Source organism: Bufo gargarizans, chromosome 5 (genome assembly GCF_014858855.1).
Source record: "Bufo gargarizans isolate SCDJY-AF-19 chromosome 5, ASM1485885v1, whole genome shotgun sequence".
NCBI lineage: Eukaryota > Metazoa > Chordata > Amphibia > Anura > Bufonidae > Bufo > Bufo gargarizans.
The window spans coordinates 393,904,171-393,919,576 of NC_058084.1; the positions used below are offsets into that span (position 1 = coordinate 393,904,171).

At 45.6% G+C, this 15,406-nt stretch overlaps 1 protein-coding gene across 1 annotated transcript in view; it reads left to right on the forward strand.

Annotated features, from left to right (window-relative positions):
- Window positions 1–4,861: 4,861 nt before the first annotated feature.
- The window catches only part of ITGB8 (integrin subunit beta 8), a 141,832-nt gene continuing 131,287 nt past the window's right edge, over window positions 4,862–15,406 (forward strand). Inside the window, exon 1 of the mRNA XM_044293186.1 lies at window positions 4,862–5,503. Within this exon, the coding sequence (XP_044149121.1) occupies window positions 5,314–5,503 (190 nt within the window). The 5' untranslated portion in view covers window positions 4,862–5,313. The remainder of the gene's footprint in view (window positions 5,504–15,406) is intronic.

Genomic DNA, 15,406 nt, shown 5'->3' on the forward strand with positions numbered 1-15,406 from the left:
TGTTGCAAAACTACAACTCCCATCATTCCCTGATAGCTGTAGTATGCCCAGGCATGATGGGAGTTGTAGTTTTGCAACAGCTGGAGGGCCACGAGTTTGACATCCCTGCATTAGGATAAAACTGATCAGTTATTTTCCGGTATTGAGCCCCTAGGACGGAACTCAAAGCCGGATAAGAATAACGCTAGTGTGAAAGTACCCTAAATGAAATAAACATTTCAGCCAAAAAGTTGGGTTGTGAGTGTTCTCTACTAATAATTTCCCTTTTTTAAGTGTTGTACAAAAAACATTCATATCACTCTCCCCAGTGGGGCACAGGGTAATTTTTCACATTAAGAATAGCTCTGCAGACTACGCTGTTCTTGCCGTCAGAAATTTCAGAACCACTTACAGAAAGAGAATAACGCTAATGTGAACAGAGCCTTAGGTGAAAGTTCACTGTTTTAAAAAAAAAAAAAAAAAAAAAAAAAGACGCATCCATCAAGTTCAGCCTTTGTAAGATCTGGCTGTTTGATCCAGAGAAAGAGAAGAGGAAATCCCCAGAGAAATTGTAGTCCAAAGAAAGAAATGTCTTCCTGACCCCACACAACAGGTCAGTCATGTCCCTCTATCAATTAAAACATCATTCTCTCATTGCCATTGGGGTATGGCCACACGGTCAGGAGCTGAAATCAGGACCGGATCATAAAAGAAAAGAAAGTATAAAGGACAGACGCAACTTTTCTTTTTTGATTTCACTCCTGATTTTGATTTCCCAGTGGCCGTAGACCCCAGTCATGAGATAATGTCCAGATCAATGTATCTGCAATAACAACCTCTGGTGGTAAGACTGACTGTGAAGAACCCTTTCCTATAATGAAGATTAAATTGTCTTTCCTCCTAGCATAAAGGTGACGTTGAAATTTACAGGCGGGGGAGCACGTCAATGGCAGAGGGGCGTCAAAGGAGCCAAAATGCAGCAGTGGGGTGCAGAGATTCCCTCCACAGGTCCAGCAAGGTGGAAGGGTTTTGGCAAAAAGGTCTCCAAAGGTGGACAACCCCTTTACGTGCCCTAGTTTTGGCCTTTAGAGTTTTTTTTTTTTTTTTTGCATCTATTATTTATAAAGTTTCATTTTTATTCCTATATAGCTATTAATGGTTTCTTTTTTTTTTAAAACATTGAAATTATTTTGGGGGTACATCAAGTACTCACAGTGGGTTAAAAATAAAAAAAGAAGTCATTCTCACCATTACCAATCTCCTGCTGCTGTAGCTCCAACATTTACCAGTCCACTTATGTACTTTTCTCGGCTCAACACCCAGGAAATGCCAGAAAGCACTGGTTGAGACATTCACCGCTGTGACCAGTGACTGGCGTTTCCAGGCATTTCATGTGAGCAGGGGTCAGGAAGCTGAGAGCAGCAGGGACCGGTAACATTCAAATGGCAGTGGTGGGGTATCGGTGAGGATGAGTATGGCTTCCTTTCTATTACTAAGCCCTGTCAGCCCTATATAACAGGGTCTATAACTGGACAGCTATGGGTCCTTTGTTAGGCACCAGGCTGAGGTGAAAAAGGGAGTCCCTGGCTCCTCTCAATCTGTCAGCGTTGCGATCTACATTGATCAGAAAGGTGATCATATACATAACAGGGTAGTTGGCTGGGAGTTTTCTTTTACTCAAGCTGTTAGTCCTGGACGGTGGCTGTCAATCACAGCCTGCCTCTAGTGAGTGAGCAGCATCTGTGCCATATACATATCAGAGTGGATGCAGGAAGGGGACATTTCCTGCATGTGGAAAGGGGTTAAAGGGAACCTGTCACCGGGATTTTGTGTATAGAGCTGAGGACATGGGCTGCTAGATGGCCGCTAGCACATCCGCAATACCCAGTCCCCATAGCTCTGTGTGCTTTTATTGTGTAAAAAAAAAAGATTTGATACATATGCAAATTAACCTGAGATAAGTCCTGTATGTGAGATGAGCCAGGGACAGGACTCATCTATATATATATATATATATATATATATATATATATATACACACAGTACAGACCAAAAGTTTGGACACACCTTCTCATTCAAAGAGTTTTCTTTATTTTCATGACTATGAAAATTGTAGATTCACACTGAAGGCATCAAAACTATGAATTAACACATGTGGAATTATATACATAACAAAAAAGTGTGAAACAACTGAAAATATGTCATATTCTAGGTTCTTCAAAGTAGCCACCTTTTGCTTTGATTACTGCTTTGCACACTCTTGGCATTCTCTTGATGAGCTTCAAGAGGTAGTCACCTGAAATGGTCTTCCAACAGTCTTGAAGGAGTTCCCAGAGATGCTTAGCACTTGTTGGCCCATTTGCCTTCACTCTGCGGTCCAGCTCACCCCAAACCATCTCGATTGGGTTCAGGTCCGGTGACTGTGGAGGCCAGGTCATCTGGTGCAGCACCCCATCACTCTCCTTCATGGTCAAATAGCCCTTACACAGACTGGAGGTGTGTTTGGGGTCATTGTCCTGTTGAAAAATAAATGATGGTCCAACTAAACGCAAACCGGATGGAATAGCATGCTGCTGCAAGATGCTGTGGTAGCCATGCTGGTTCAGTATGCCTTCAATTTTGAATAAATCCCCAACAGTGTCACCAGCAAAGCACCCCCACACCTCCTCCTCCATGCTTCATGGTGGGAACCAAGCATGTAGAGTCCATCCGTTCACCTTTTCTGCATCGCACAAAGACACGGTGGTTGGAACCAAAGATCTCAAATTTGGACTCATCAGACCAAAGCACAGTTTTCCACTGGTCTAATGTCTATTCCTTGTGTTCTTTAGCCCAAACAAGTCTCTTCTGCTTGTTGCCTGTCCTTAGCAGTGGTTTCCTAGCAGATATTCTACCATGAAGGCCTGATTAACACAGTCTCCTCTTAACAGTTGTTCTAGAGATGTGTCTGCTGCTAGAACTCTGTGTGGCATTGAACTGGTCTCTAATCTGAGCTGCTGTTAACCTGCAATTTCTGAGGCTGGTGACTTGGATGAACTTATCCTCCGCAGCAGAGGTGACTCTTGGTTTTCGTTTCCTGGGGCGGTCTGCATGTGAGCCAGTTTCTTTGCAGCGCTTGATGGTTTTTGTGACTGCACTTGGGGACACTTTCAAAGTTTTCCCAATTTTTCGGACTGACTGACCTTCATTTTTTTAAAGTAATGATGGCCACTCGTTTTTCTTTACTTAGCTGCTTTTTTATTGCCATAATACAAATTCTAACAGTCTATTCAGTAGGACTATCAGCTGTGTATCCACCTGACTTCTCCACAACGCAACTGATGGTCCCAACCCCATTTATAAGGCAAGAAATACCACTTATTAAACCTGACAGGGCACACCTGTGAAGTGAAAACCATTTCAGGTGACTACCTCTTGAAGCTCATCAAGAGAATGCCAAGAGTGTGCAAAGCAGTAATCAAAGCAAAAGGTGGCTACTTTGAAGAACCTAGAATATGACATATTTTCAGTTGTTTCACACTTTTTTGTTATGTATATAATTCCATATGTGTTAATTCATAGTTTTGATGCCTTCAGTGTGAATCTACAATTCGTAGTCATGAAAATAAAGAAAACTCTTTAAATGAGAAGGTGTGTCCAAACTTTTGGTCTGTACTGTATATAGATAGATAATATAGGATCTGCCATTCACAATAGGTGATATCGCAGCTTATTTACTCTCTCCTGACCACAGGTCACTGAGCATAGCTTGAAACATAGATGTCAATGAGGTCCCCTCCAGTCCATTGTGTCCATGACCCATCTCTAAATGCTATTAACAACAGCTCAGGCAAGATGGCAGCCCCCATAATCATGTTCAGGAAATGGAATAAAAAAATCTTAAAATCAGGAAATAAAAACATATAAAAAAAAAAAAAAAGGATGTGACGCTATCTGGTGTTAACTAGCAAAAAAAATGATAGGTGACACATTCCCTTTAAGACTTTAACTACATAGAGGTTCTCCTATCCGACACATTTATGGGCTTCTCGGACTCCCACCTACTTGGAGAATATGGAAAGAAACGTCTTATGTCCCAGAAACTACAACGGAGAGAGCATTAGACACAGCTCGTTTCCATGGTTACGACCACCCTGCAATCCATCAGCGGTGGTCGTTTCCACACTATAGGAAAAAGTGACAGCCTAGCGCGACCACTGCAGTTGGATTGCAGGGTGGTCGTAACCATGAATCCAGCCAGCAAAGGAGGCGATATGAACAATCCCGAACATATTTGTGGTCCATATACTATCCACACTTTTTGCGGGTTGGGGTGTGCACCCATTCACTTCAACGGTGCAGACAGCACAGCCACGTAACTGGTCCGTGGCAACCGCAGAAATATAGAACATGTCCTATTACTGTCGCATTACGGATAAGGACAGGACTGTTCTGGGCAAAATGCGGAATGTGTACGGCCGTTACCACAGAAACGGCTACGGCCGATGTATGAGCCCTCAAAAATGTCCCTCTATGTTTTTTGGTAAAGAAAAAAAAAAAAGCTGCCTTGTTTTGTGGCTTTTTAGTTTTTGTTAAGAAATAGTGCGTCTCAGATAAGAACTCCCCTCAGAATGGCGTCCCTCCAGCCTTCTGTATCACTTCCATCCATCCCTGGTACATGAGGCGCCGGCCACAGGTGTCACCACCCCGGGCCCCTGCCTGCCCTGTGAGGTAAAGGCCACTGCTCCCCTTCCCAGTGCGCTCATGGAGGGTCCCAGAACAAGGCAGCCTGTGAGACGGGGCCAGGAGAAAACAAAGAAAAGTGGGAGCGCGAGCCGGTGACATCATGCTCCACCAATGTCTCCCGCCCACACTGCTCTGCCCGAAGCGGCCGCGCCGAGGATTCACAGAGTGCGGGTCCTGGTCTCCTAGCAACTCCCAACTCTGTGCGCCCCGTCACAATAGGACGCCAGAATCGTGGCATGTCGCAGCGGAGGAGCGCTGCCGCGACAGTGCCGAGCCCATTGTCCGCCTGCAGAAGGTGTGCGCTGCTCCCTGTCGGCCGCGGTCTGATCACCTTTTGTTTTGGCATGAGGCGGCATGCTAATGACTTGAAGTTTCTCGGACATGCGCTGAGGCGCGAGCTCGCGCTGCCCCCTGCTTTATAAAGCCACCTGTGTGCTGAACTTGGAGAGCGCGGCTGTGATTGAAGTGCGAGAATAGGCTCTTTGTGTGCGGCAATGGCAGCGCAGCCGGGCACCGCAGGTTGGCACTGCCTGTAGCGACCAGTGCCCCGCTCTGTCACAAGCCAATGCTGCACGTAGAGGAGAAGCCGGGGCATCTGCAGGAGGCGATATGCAGACGGCCGTCAGTGTGGAGGCGCAGCCCGGGCTCCCCGACACTCCTGCGCCCCTCAAAGCCTGCCTGAGGTGCACCATGCCGGGGGCAGCCCACCCTCCGCGCTGGCCCCTGGGCAGAGGCGCCCCCGGCAGCAGCCTGCTGGCATTCGGCCTCATCTCGCTGCTTCTGGGACTGTGCCAGTCAGGTGAGTTCTTGCTGTGGGGAGATGGGCACGGGGGTGGCAGCAGGTGCCAATGGCAGTGGTTCTATATATACACACATACACACATATATATATATATATATATATATATATATATATATAGTGTATTATGTGTGTGTATAATGTATATGTGTATTATGTGTAAGATATATGTGTGAATATATATATATATATATAGTGACATACCGTATAAATGTATAGAAGATTAATGTCTACCGCTCAGCGTTGGTTTGTATTCCGTTATACTTCTATAGTAAGGCGGTGGTATCCTGGTTTATTCCTTAGTATTCATTAAACCCCAGCCATCACCTGCTGAGGGGACCGGTATATATTGTGGGGGGCCGCAGTGATAGTAATACACCCACCGCCATACAGGGTGCCCTTTGGATCCATTCTCTATCTGGATGCTATATGCACTTACACAGTCCATATAGCCGCCTGTATACGGTATATAGTAATGTGCAGTATATATGTGAAGGCCTTTCCATGTACCTAGAGTCCATATAAGTGGGTGTATATATGGACCTAGATGTACATTTGGAGTTGATATAGCAGCGTATATGTATAGGCAGATACACTAACATATCTGAGAGATTATCTTCACTATATATGTATACAAGTGGACTTTTATTATTATTATTATTATAATATTCATTTCTATATTCACCGTGCTGCCACATAGCCCTGGCTCTGTGAGGTACATATAGCAGTATCTATAGGTAGATATCACTGTATACAGCCCCATATATAGACCTGAATCTATAAGCACACGTGGGGTTCATATAGTGTATATACTGTGACACAGTGAGAGGTATTTTGCTCCCAGCATGTGCTGCTGGGCAGATTAATAGCCAGGTGAGGTCAAATACTGGACCGGGTTTTGGCAGCACCTGGCTGTCCATAAATAGGCAGCTGGGCTCAGAAGCCAGGTCTCTGTGTTGGGATCTGGGAGCCTTGTGTCTGGATGAAGGCTTGCTACCTGTTTGGCATGAAAACAGATTGGTGCTGCTATCAGCAAGGACTCTTTGAGGCAGAGGTGTGAATTACCATTAGTGTTGAGCGAACTTGTGTTTTAAGTTCGGTGTCTAAAGTTCGGGTTATCGAAGAATCGCGTTAAAGATTCTAAATTCCGTTATGGTCCGTGGTAGCGGAATCCCTAACGCGATGATTCGATACGCCGAACTTAAAGCACAAGTTCGCTCAACACTAATTACCACGAACACCCCAAGGTGACTTTCTGTTTGTATATGACGGCTTGTTTTGTCACTTGCCTAAAGTGTTAATAAAACACTGAACTGTTTGATCCAAAGAACTTGTTGTTGCCTCTATACTGCGTCCGCTAATCCTGTCTACCAGAGCGAAACCCCATAATACATAGATCCTCTATTGCAGATATAGCCCTTGTAACTTTAGTATCTGTCCATGTAGACCTTGGTCTATAGGTACATATGGGATTTATATAGCGGGGTCTATATCCCAGATAGCAAGTAATTGTGCTGCAATTTTGAAAATGACTATTGCAGACTTGCCAAGCTTCATAAGTATGTTGCAAACTTGCTGCAAGTTCTCGGTAAGTTATTGTGCTCTTGCTAGAGACTTGCCAAGCAAATTTGCTGCAAGTTGAAAAAGTGTCAACTAGAATTTGTGCTGCAAGTTCTCTGTAAGTGTACAACTGCAGCACGTTAACAAGACTCACAATTTAACCCTGCCACAAGTTTGTGGCAAGTTATGCTTGTGATCTGGGATGTAGACGGTTTATTACATAGCTATCACTGTGCCTGTATAGATAGACCTGGATCTATAAGCCCATGTGAGGCTTATATAGTGTCTATATGTAGATTCTGTATTACAGATATAGCCCTTGTACCTTTAGTATCTGCCCATGTTGACCTTGGTCTATAGGTACATATGGGATTTATATAGCAGTGTATATACTGTATGTAGTTGTGCATGGTGTATTATATGGATATCGCTGGATCTATAAGCACATATGGAGTTTATATATTGTATATATGTAGATTCTCTATTACACATGTATGATGGTACCTTTAGTATCTGTATAGCTGTACATATATGTAGACAATGGTACATATGGGGTTTGTATAGCAGTGTATTATAGAGATCACTGTATGTATAGACCTGGATCTATATGCACATGTGGGGTTTATATAGTCTGTATATGTAGATTCTGTATTACATATATATGGCTGTAACATTAGTATCTGTATATCTGGACCTCGGTCTATAGGTACATATGGGATTTATATAGCAGTGTATTATATAGATATCACTTTATATAACCCTGTATACATAGACCTGGATGTACATGCACACATGGAGTATATATATATATATATATATATATATACAGATTCTGTATTAAATCTATAGCGCTGTACCTTTAGTATCTGTCTAGCTGTACCTATATGTAGACCTAGGTACTTCTGAGTTCATATAGCGGTGTGTGTATATATATATATATATATATATATATATATATAAAAAAGCTATGTGTAAGTAGATTTCACTGTATGTATTGGACACATATATATCAGCAACTCCCCCCCCCCCACAACCACAGTCCCCCAAATCAGCTGTAATATTATACAGTCATTATTCCAGCGGTATGTACATAGGGTCCCTCCAGGGAGCACAATGGATGCACATGTATAAATAACCTGGGCCGGCGGAGCTAGTACAAAGAGAACATATTGGGTGACAGGGATCAGAAGAGATTCCCAGCCCCGTACAGGACATTTGATGTGGTGCCCAGGACGACTACTATAGCTTCTCATCATAATGGCATTAGTCACAGTCCTGATGTAGGCACACAGCCCCTGCCGCCGAGTAGCTGAGAGCACCATGTGCGCCGCCGACTACCAGCCCTCTTTGATGGCCGTGGCTGCAGACAGCTGGCAGACTGACGTTCACATGCTTCACTTTTGTCATGCCGGCAGATTAGAGGCCACGAAGCGACTGTTATGTGTGCTCCATAGAGGAGCCTGTGTCAGGAGTTCACATCACTGATGTCCACTTATGTACTCTGGATGATCCTGGTAGATCCCGTCCCTGCTCGGAGGTTTACGTGAAACTATCAGAGATCTTTACAGGATATTTGTCAGGCTCCGATATTATGGGCACCAGACTGACACTGGCTAAGGTTACGGGCACACGGTCAGGTTTCTGGATGCGGTTTTGGAAGCCAAAATCAGGTGTGGATTCAAAAAAGAGAAGTCCTACCCGTCCTTTATGCTTTCTTTCCTTTTACGATCCACTCCTGATTTTGCCTTCCAAAACTGCATCCAGAGTGGTCGTACCCTAAGTGTTATACAGGGTATATTTGCCCAATTCATGTACGCAGAACCTTACATAGGATGTGTCCCAATAAGATTTCATACTTGGGCAGTGTAAGGCTACTTTCACACTGGCGTTTTGGCTTTCTGTTTGTGAGATCTGTTCAGGGATCTCTCACACGCCGTCCAAAACGGATCAGTTTTGCCCTAATGCATTCTGAATGGATAAGGATCCGCTCAGAATGCATCAGTTTGCTTCCGATCCATCTCCTTTCGGCTTTGGAGGCAGACACCAAAATGCTGCGTGCAGTGTTTGGTGTCTGTCTGACGAAACTGAGCCAAACTCAGTTTCATCCTGGGTATGTCATAGACTGCGCAGAGGATACATCCTGGGTATGTCATAGACTGCGCAGAGGATACATCCTGGGTATGTCATAGACTGCGCAGAGCATACATCCTGGGTATGTCATAGACTGCGCAGAGGATACATCCTGGGTATGTCATAGACTGCGCAGAGGATACATCCTGGGTATGTCATAGACTGCGCAGAGGATACATCCTGGGTATGTCATAGACTGCGCAGAGGATACATCCTGGGTATGTCATAGACTGCGCAGAGGATACATCCTGGGTATGTCATAGACTGCGCAGAGGATACATCCTGGGTATGTCATAGACTGCGCAGAGGATACATCCTGGGTATGTCATAGACTGCGCAGAGGATACATCCTGGGTATGTCGTAGACTGCGCAGAGGATACATCCTGGGTATGTCATAGACTGTGCAGAGGATACATCCTGGGTATGTTGTAGACTGCGCAGAGGATACATCCTGGGTATGTCATAGACTGTGCAGAGGATACATCCTGGGTATGTCATAGACTGCGCGGAGGATACATCCTGGGTATGTCATAGACTGCGCGGAGGATACATCCTGGGTATGTTGTAGACTGCGCAGAGGATACATCCTGGGTATGTCATAGACTGTGCAGAGGATACATCCTGGGTATGTCATAGACTGCGCGGAGGATACATCCTGGGTATGTCATAGCCTGCGCAGAGGATACATCCTGGGTATGTCATAGACTGCGCGGAGGATACATCCTGGGTATGTCATAGCCTGCGCAGAGGATACATCCTGGGTATGTTGTAGACTGCGCAGAGGATACATCCTGGGTTTGTCGTAGACTGTGCAGAGGATACACCATGGATATGTCATAGACTGTGCAGAGGATACACCATGGCTATGTCATAGACTGTGCAGAGGATATGTGACGTTGACTATAAATGTCTTGTCCTGACTATTAGTACAACTGTTCATTTACATTTCCTTGTCAATGCATAATTGCCAATTTTATGTATAACCCATAATGTCTAGATAGCAGCCAGTGTAATGTAGATGACCCTCGTGATATGTTTTGGATATAGGATACAGTGTGTGTGTGTGTGTGGGGGGGGGTTGCTGAATTATGTGCCAACCGGTGCTGACATTCATTTGGGCACATGCACTTTAATTTGTATGCTGTGTGTGGGATGGATATGTTCCTGGACCAGGCACGATGTGCCTACTGTAGATACTGGAGTTGGTACTAGGACCTAACTTTTTGGGTAATTTCCATGTGTTTATGGAAATTACTTGTATACTGCAGTTTTAGATTTAATAACCAAACCAAGTCACTCACTTTGTCAATGGCCGATCTTCACAGCAGAAATCCAGGGTTGTCACTATTTGATGGATTTTTGCTGTGGATGTGTCAGCAGATCCACATGCCGATTATTTCCGGTGCCTCCATTCAGTGGGGCTAATCCGTGGCTTCTCCGAGTAGAATTTGTGCAGACAATGAGAGAGCTGCAGATTATAAGATCCAAAGCTGTCATTATTCCGCTCTGATGAATAGCGCAATCATTCGCTTCGTATACAGGGTGTCGGGGAATCATCATCAAATCCTGAAGGTGTGAATACAGACCAGAGTGTACAACCTTTTTTGGTCAGAGGGCCACGTTATTAGAAGACTGTACCGCAACAACACTTAAAAGGTTATCCCTAGCTAAGGCTCCATTCACATGAACGTATTTTGACAGAATACGGCGTTCTCCTTCAGATGTCATGTAACTAAGCCATTCTCTCCTAGAAGTATGAAGGCACCCTATGGCGGCACAGTGCCCGGAGGTATAATGTATGGAACAGCAGAAGAGCTGTATCTACTCACTATGTAGAGAAATGATGACTGAAGTCTGCAGTCCAGAGACATGACCAGACCGAGCCACGTCTGAACTGTTGAGTGCCTTCACCACATGATAGATGAGGCCTCTGCATGTTGTAGTCTACTACTCCCCACTGGAGACTCCTGTATTCTCCATAAATAACACGCAGAATCTGCATGCCCGATGGTAATGATGGCACCGGCTAGAAGAAAGCCAGATAGCACTTGTGTCCAAAGCAGAGCAATGCAGTATCTGGCCATGCATTTCTATTTAGAAGACAGTTTCAAGTAATGGCCTTGAGAGGTCGAGCCGGGTCACCTAGAAATAATAAACTAGCATCTATCATTAGGGCGAACATCATTCCATATGAATCGTTTAAAGGGCAACAGGCACTAGGCCCCCTACTCTGTCATATTTGCTTTACATACAGGGATGTGTTATCTTATAGAGAATCCTTGTGTTGAGCACATGGCTGGATTCTGGGCAGGCAGGCAGCGGCTTCACTGGATTCTGGGCAGGCAGCGGCTTCACTGGATTCTGGGCAGGCAGGCAGTGGCTTCACTGGATTCTGGGCAGGCAGGCAGTGGCTTCACTGGATTCTGGGCAGGCAGGCAGCGGCTTCACTGGATTCTGGGCAGGCAGGCAGCGGCTTCACTGGATTCTGGGCAGGCAGGCAGCGGCTTCACTGGATTCTGGGCAGGCAGGCAGCGGCTTCACTGGATTCTGGGCAGACAGGCAGCGGCTTCACTGGATTCTGGGCAGACAGGCAGCGGCTTCACTGGATTCTGGGCAGACAGGCAGCGGCTTCACTGGATTCTGGGCAGACAGGCAGCGGCTTCACTGGATTCTGGGCAGACAGGCAGCGGCTTCACTGGATTCTAGGCAGACAGGCAGCGGCTTCACTGGATTCTAGGCAGACAGGCAGTTCCCCAAAAGCAAGCAGAACTGTCATAGGAACTCCATATTGTTGTAGCATTGTTACCATTTTCATGGCCTCACGCACACAACCGTATCCGTTTTGCGATCCGCGGATTCCCCATATACATATGCGGTCTGTGTGCTGTCTGCATTTTATTTGTGGACCCACTGTTTTCGATGGGTCCGTGGTTCCATTTGCGGAATGGATGATCCATGCGCTTTCTGCATCCATATGTCCTTTATGCAAAAAAACCACAGAACACCTCCCGAAAATGTGGACCATGGACCCATTGAAGCCGGATATGCCATTTGTAAGCCACAAAAAGGATACTGTTGTGTGCATGCAGAGTTATAAATGGCAGATGATAGCTGGGGGGATTTTGTATTGGGGTGCAGCTATGACTCATTCGGTAGAGTTCATGTACATTACACAGGATACATGTGGATGTTTTGCGGTGAAGCCTCCGGTATAGATGAGACAGCGTCAAATATCTCTCTGAAAAATACTCTCAAAATTCTAATCAAGTCTGACTGTATGGGACATCAGCAGAATAAGCAGCCTGCACGCCGTCAGTGCCTTGCTGACGCAGACCGTCTGCACGGATTGCCTCCTCTGTGTCGGGATTATGGGATCACATCCAGACATGAAAAGAGCAATTGCATAATAACTTTACACTGTATATTCCCAAGTTCTGCATCTAAATACAGTAATGGCTCTGAACTGGAACTTGGCTGTAACTCCATTGTGTTATCCTGTTTGATGTAATTGGCCCCAGCGTGTGTCCCCGTGCGCTACTGAAAACGGCTCTACTTTGAGAATGAACCATTATTCAATTAAAATGGTTGTTCAAAATTCGAAAAATAGCAGCTGCTCTTTTTCCAGAACCAGCGCCTCTCTTGTCCATAGACTACATCTGGTATGACAGCTCAGATGAACGGCGATACTGCACAAAGCCTACGGACAAGAATGGCGCGGTTTCTGGTGAAGAAGGCAAACTGCTGTATTTCTAGTCCTGTATAACGGCTTTTTATATCCACTCCCTATACCGTGTATATTTTATATGCTCTTTTTATTTAGTGTCAGCGCGTGCGCCCCAGCGCCTTGGGTATCTAAAAACCGCAGGTACGTCTCGTTAGTACATTGCAGTGTAGCCATTTTCTGGCCATGTTCTCTGATAAAGGTCACAGTCAGACAATATTTCCCTCCGGAATTCCTCGCTTGATCTGTAGAAAGGTTAGATTTTTCCACCCTTCGGCATCGCAGAGACTTCATCTAAGACCACAATTATATTTTCAGGGCTCCGTGAGGTGGAAAATAAGTATTATCTCTGACAGTTTTATGCTGTAACCCAGTGGCAGATATCCATACAAGGTTGCTGTAGCATACCTCAGCCTGAGCAATAGTAACTTGTCTATGGCAGGTTGTGTGACCGGATGATAGCATGCAGGTTTTCTCTTAAAAGGGTTTTCTGGGTTCAGGATATTGATGGCCTATCTTCAGGGTAGACTGTCAATATCAGATCGGTGGGGGTTCAACGATTGGCACTCCTGCCAATCGGCTATTTGAAGGGGCAGGGGCATTCCTGCTTCTTCATTGATTACATGGAGCCATCTACCTGCCCGCTGTTTATTTAGTAGTGGCAGAGTAGGGTATGAAAGCTTCTTCCCGTATAAATGACATGACAAACCTGCTATAGCCTACACCGCCACTACTAAGTAGGTGGCGTTCTGGTAGACAACGTGGCCCCTTCATACAGCTGAATGAAGGGTCCACGTTGTCTACCGGAACACCATCTACTTAGTAGTGGCGGTGTAGGCTATAGCGGTTTGGCAACTTTATCTCGCTGTGATTTTGTAGTAAAAAGATCAGAGAGGCAAGGAGCATTATCAATCATGTTACTGCTCCGTGTCTCTGCTGTCCGGAACGGGGCTTGGCTCTCTTTTACGCAGCAGATTACCCGCACGGGATCCGCTAGTGTGAAAGAGCCCTTACTGACAGTCTGACAATGTCCAATCAGTGTGGATAAGGCCATAGTAACACCCAGTTCTCAATTTATTCATAAGTTTCCAGCAGTGTTGGACTCGCGTGCCTAGGGCCCACCAATAAATTCATTCTGGGGGCCCACTGTACAGCTACATGCAAATACTACCTGCTCACAGAGCGACAGGCAGCGAGAAGACCCTCAAGATGACTGACCGTGGTGGTCTCTGCAACAACTTTGAGAAGGCAAGTTCCTTGGAAAGAAATAATTTAGCTACCCGATGCATCTACAGTATAATAATAAACTGGGTAGTTTCTTAAATAATTTACCCAGTTTTTTATATGCATGGAGACTGGTTGAGTTGATGTGCTGGGGGCCACCTATGTCAGGGGTCCACCTGGGGATTCACCTGTTCCCCTGTGGGCCAGTCCAAGCCTGGTTTCCAGTACGAATAACACAATGGAGAGGGAACTCATAGGGGGAGATTTATCAAAACTGGTACTGGGTGCAACCTTTTTTCTGTTGGGGCATACCCTTGGGGCCTCCTGCCTGGTTGGGTGCCCTTGGTGTGAGGCCTCATGCACACGGCTTTTGCCTGGCCGTGGCTGTATTGTGTCTCGAAAACAGCGGGTCCGCAATATGCGGCCACCGGCCATGTGCTCTCTGCATCAAGGATGCGGACCCACTCACTTGAATGGGTCTGCAGTCCGAAGCTGCGGTGCGGAACCGAGACACGGAAGCACTAGGGAGTACTATATTTTTTTCAAGTTGAATGGGTCTCGATCCGTCCCGGCTGCCACACGGACGTTGGCGGTGCATTGGGTCTCCAATGCATGGAACGGCTGCACAACAGTCGTGTGCAAGAGGCCTAAGACTGTGGTGCAAGGCAGGAGAGCAGCTACAGGGCTGGCAGATGGTGGAGGAGTCAATAACCAAGGGTGCTTGGTTTGAATAAAGTCTCTCTCTCTTGACTGAGCAGATGATGGGGGCTACAGTACAAATGCAAACAGCAGGCTCAGTTCTCAGGAATTTACCACAACAGGATTCTTCCAAAGGTTGTATATAGAAGGGGGAAATTATAGCAGTCGTTTTCCTTCTCTCTAAAGTCTTTCTCTAGATACCCAAATCACCACAGGCATGCAGACTCTCTCTATATATTCTGCAGTCGCAGGCTGCAGTCCTTAGGTGCAGACAACCAGTCCGTCTCAGAAGTGTGGCAGGCTCCAGTAGCTAATAACCCTTACCACAAGCAGTAAAGCCTATTGCCAATAAACATGCATTTATCTTACTGTATCAGTCCAGCGTGGCCTTTAAAATGGTTCTCAGCATTCTCTATGTATAGTCAATGCTATTGTTTCTCTCTGAAAGCAATCCATAGTAAAGATGTTTTCCACTCTCAGGAATGGTGTTTTCATGGATAAGGCTTCTCTCTAACCTACTTGGCAGAGCTCACCAAATCAGGTCTTGTTTCTTGCCTGTTCAGCAGCA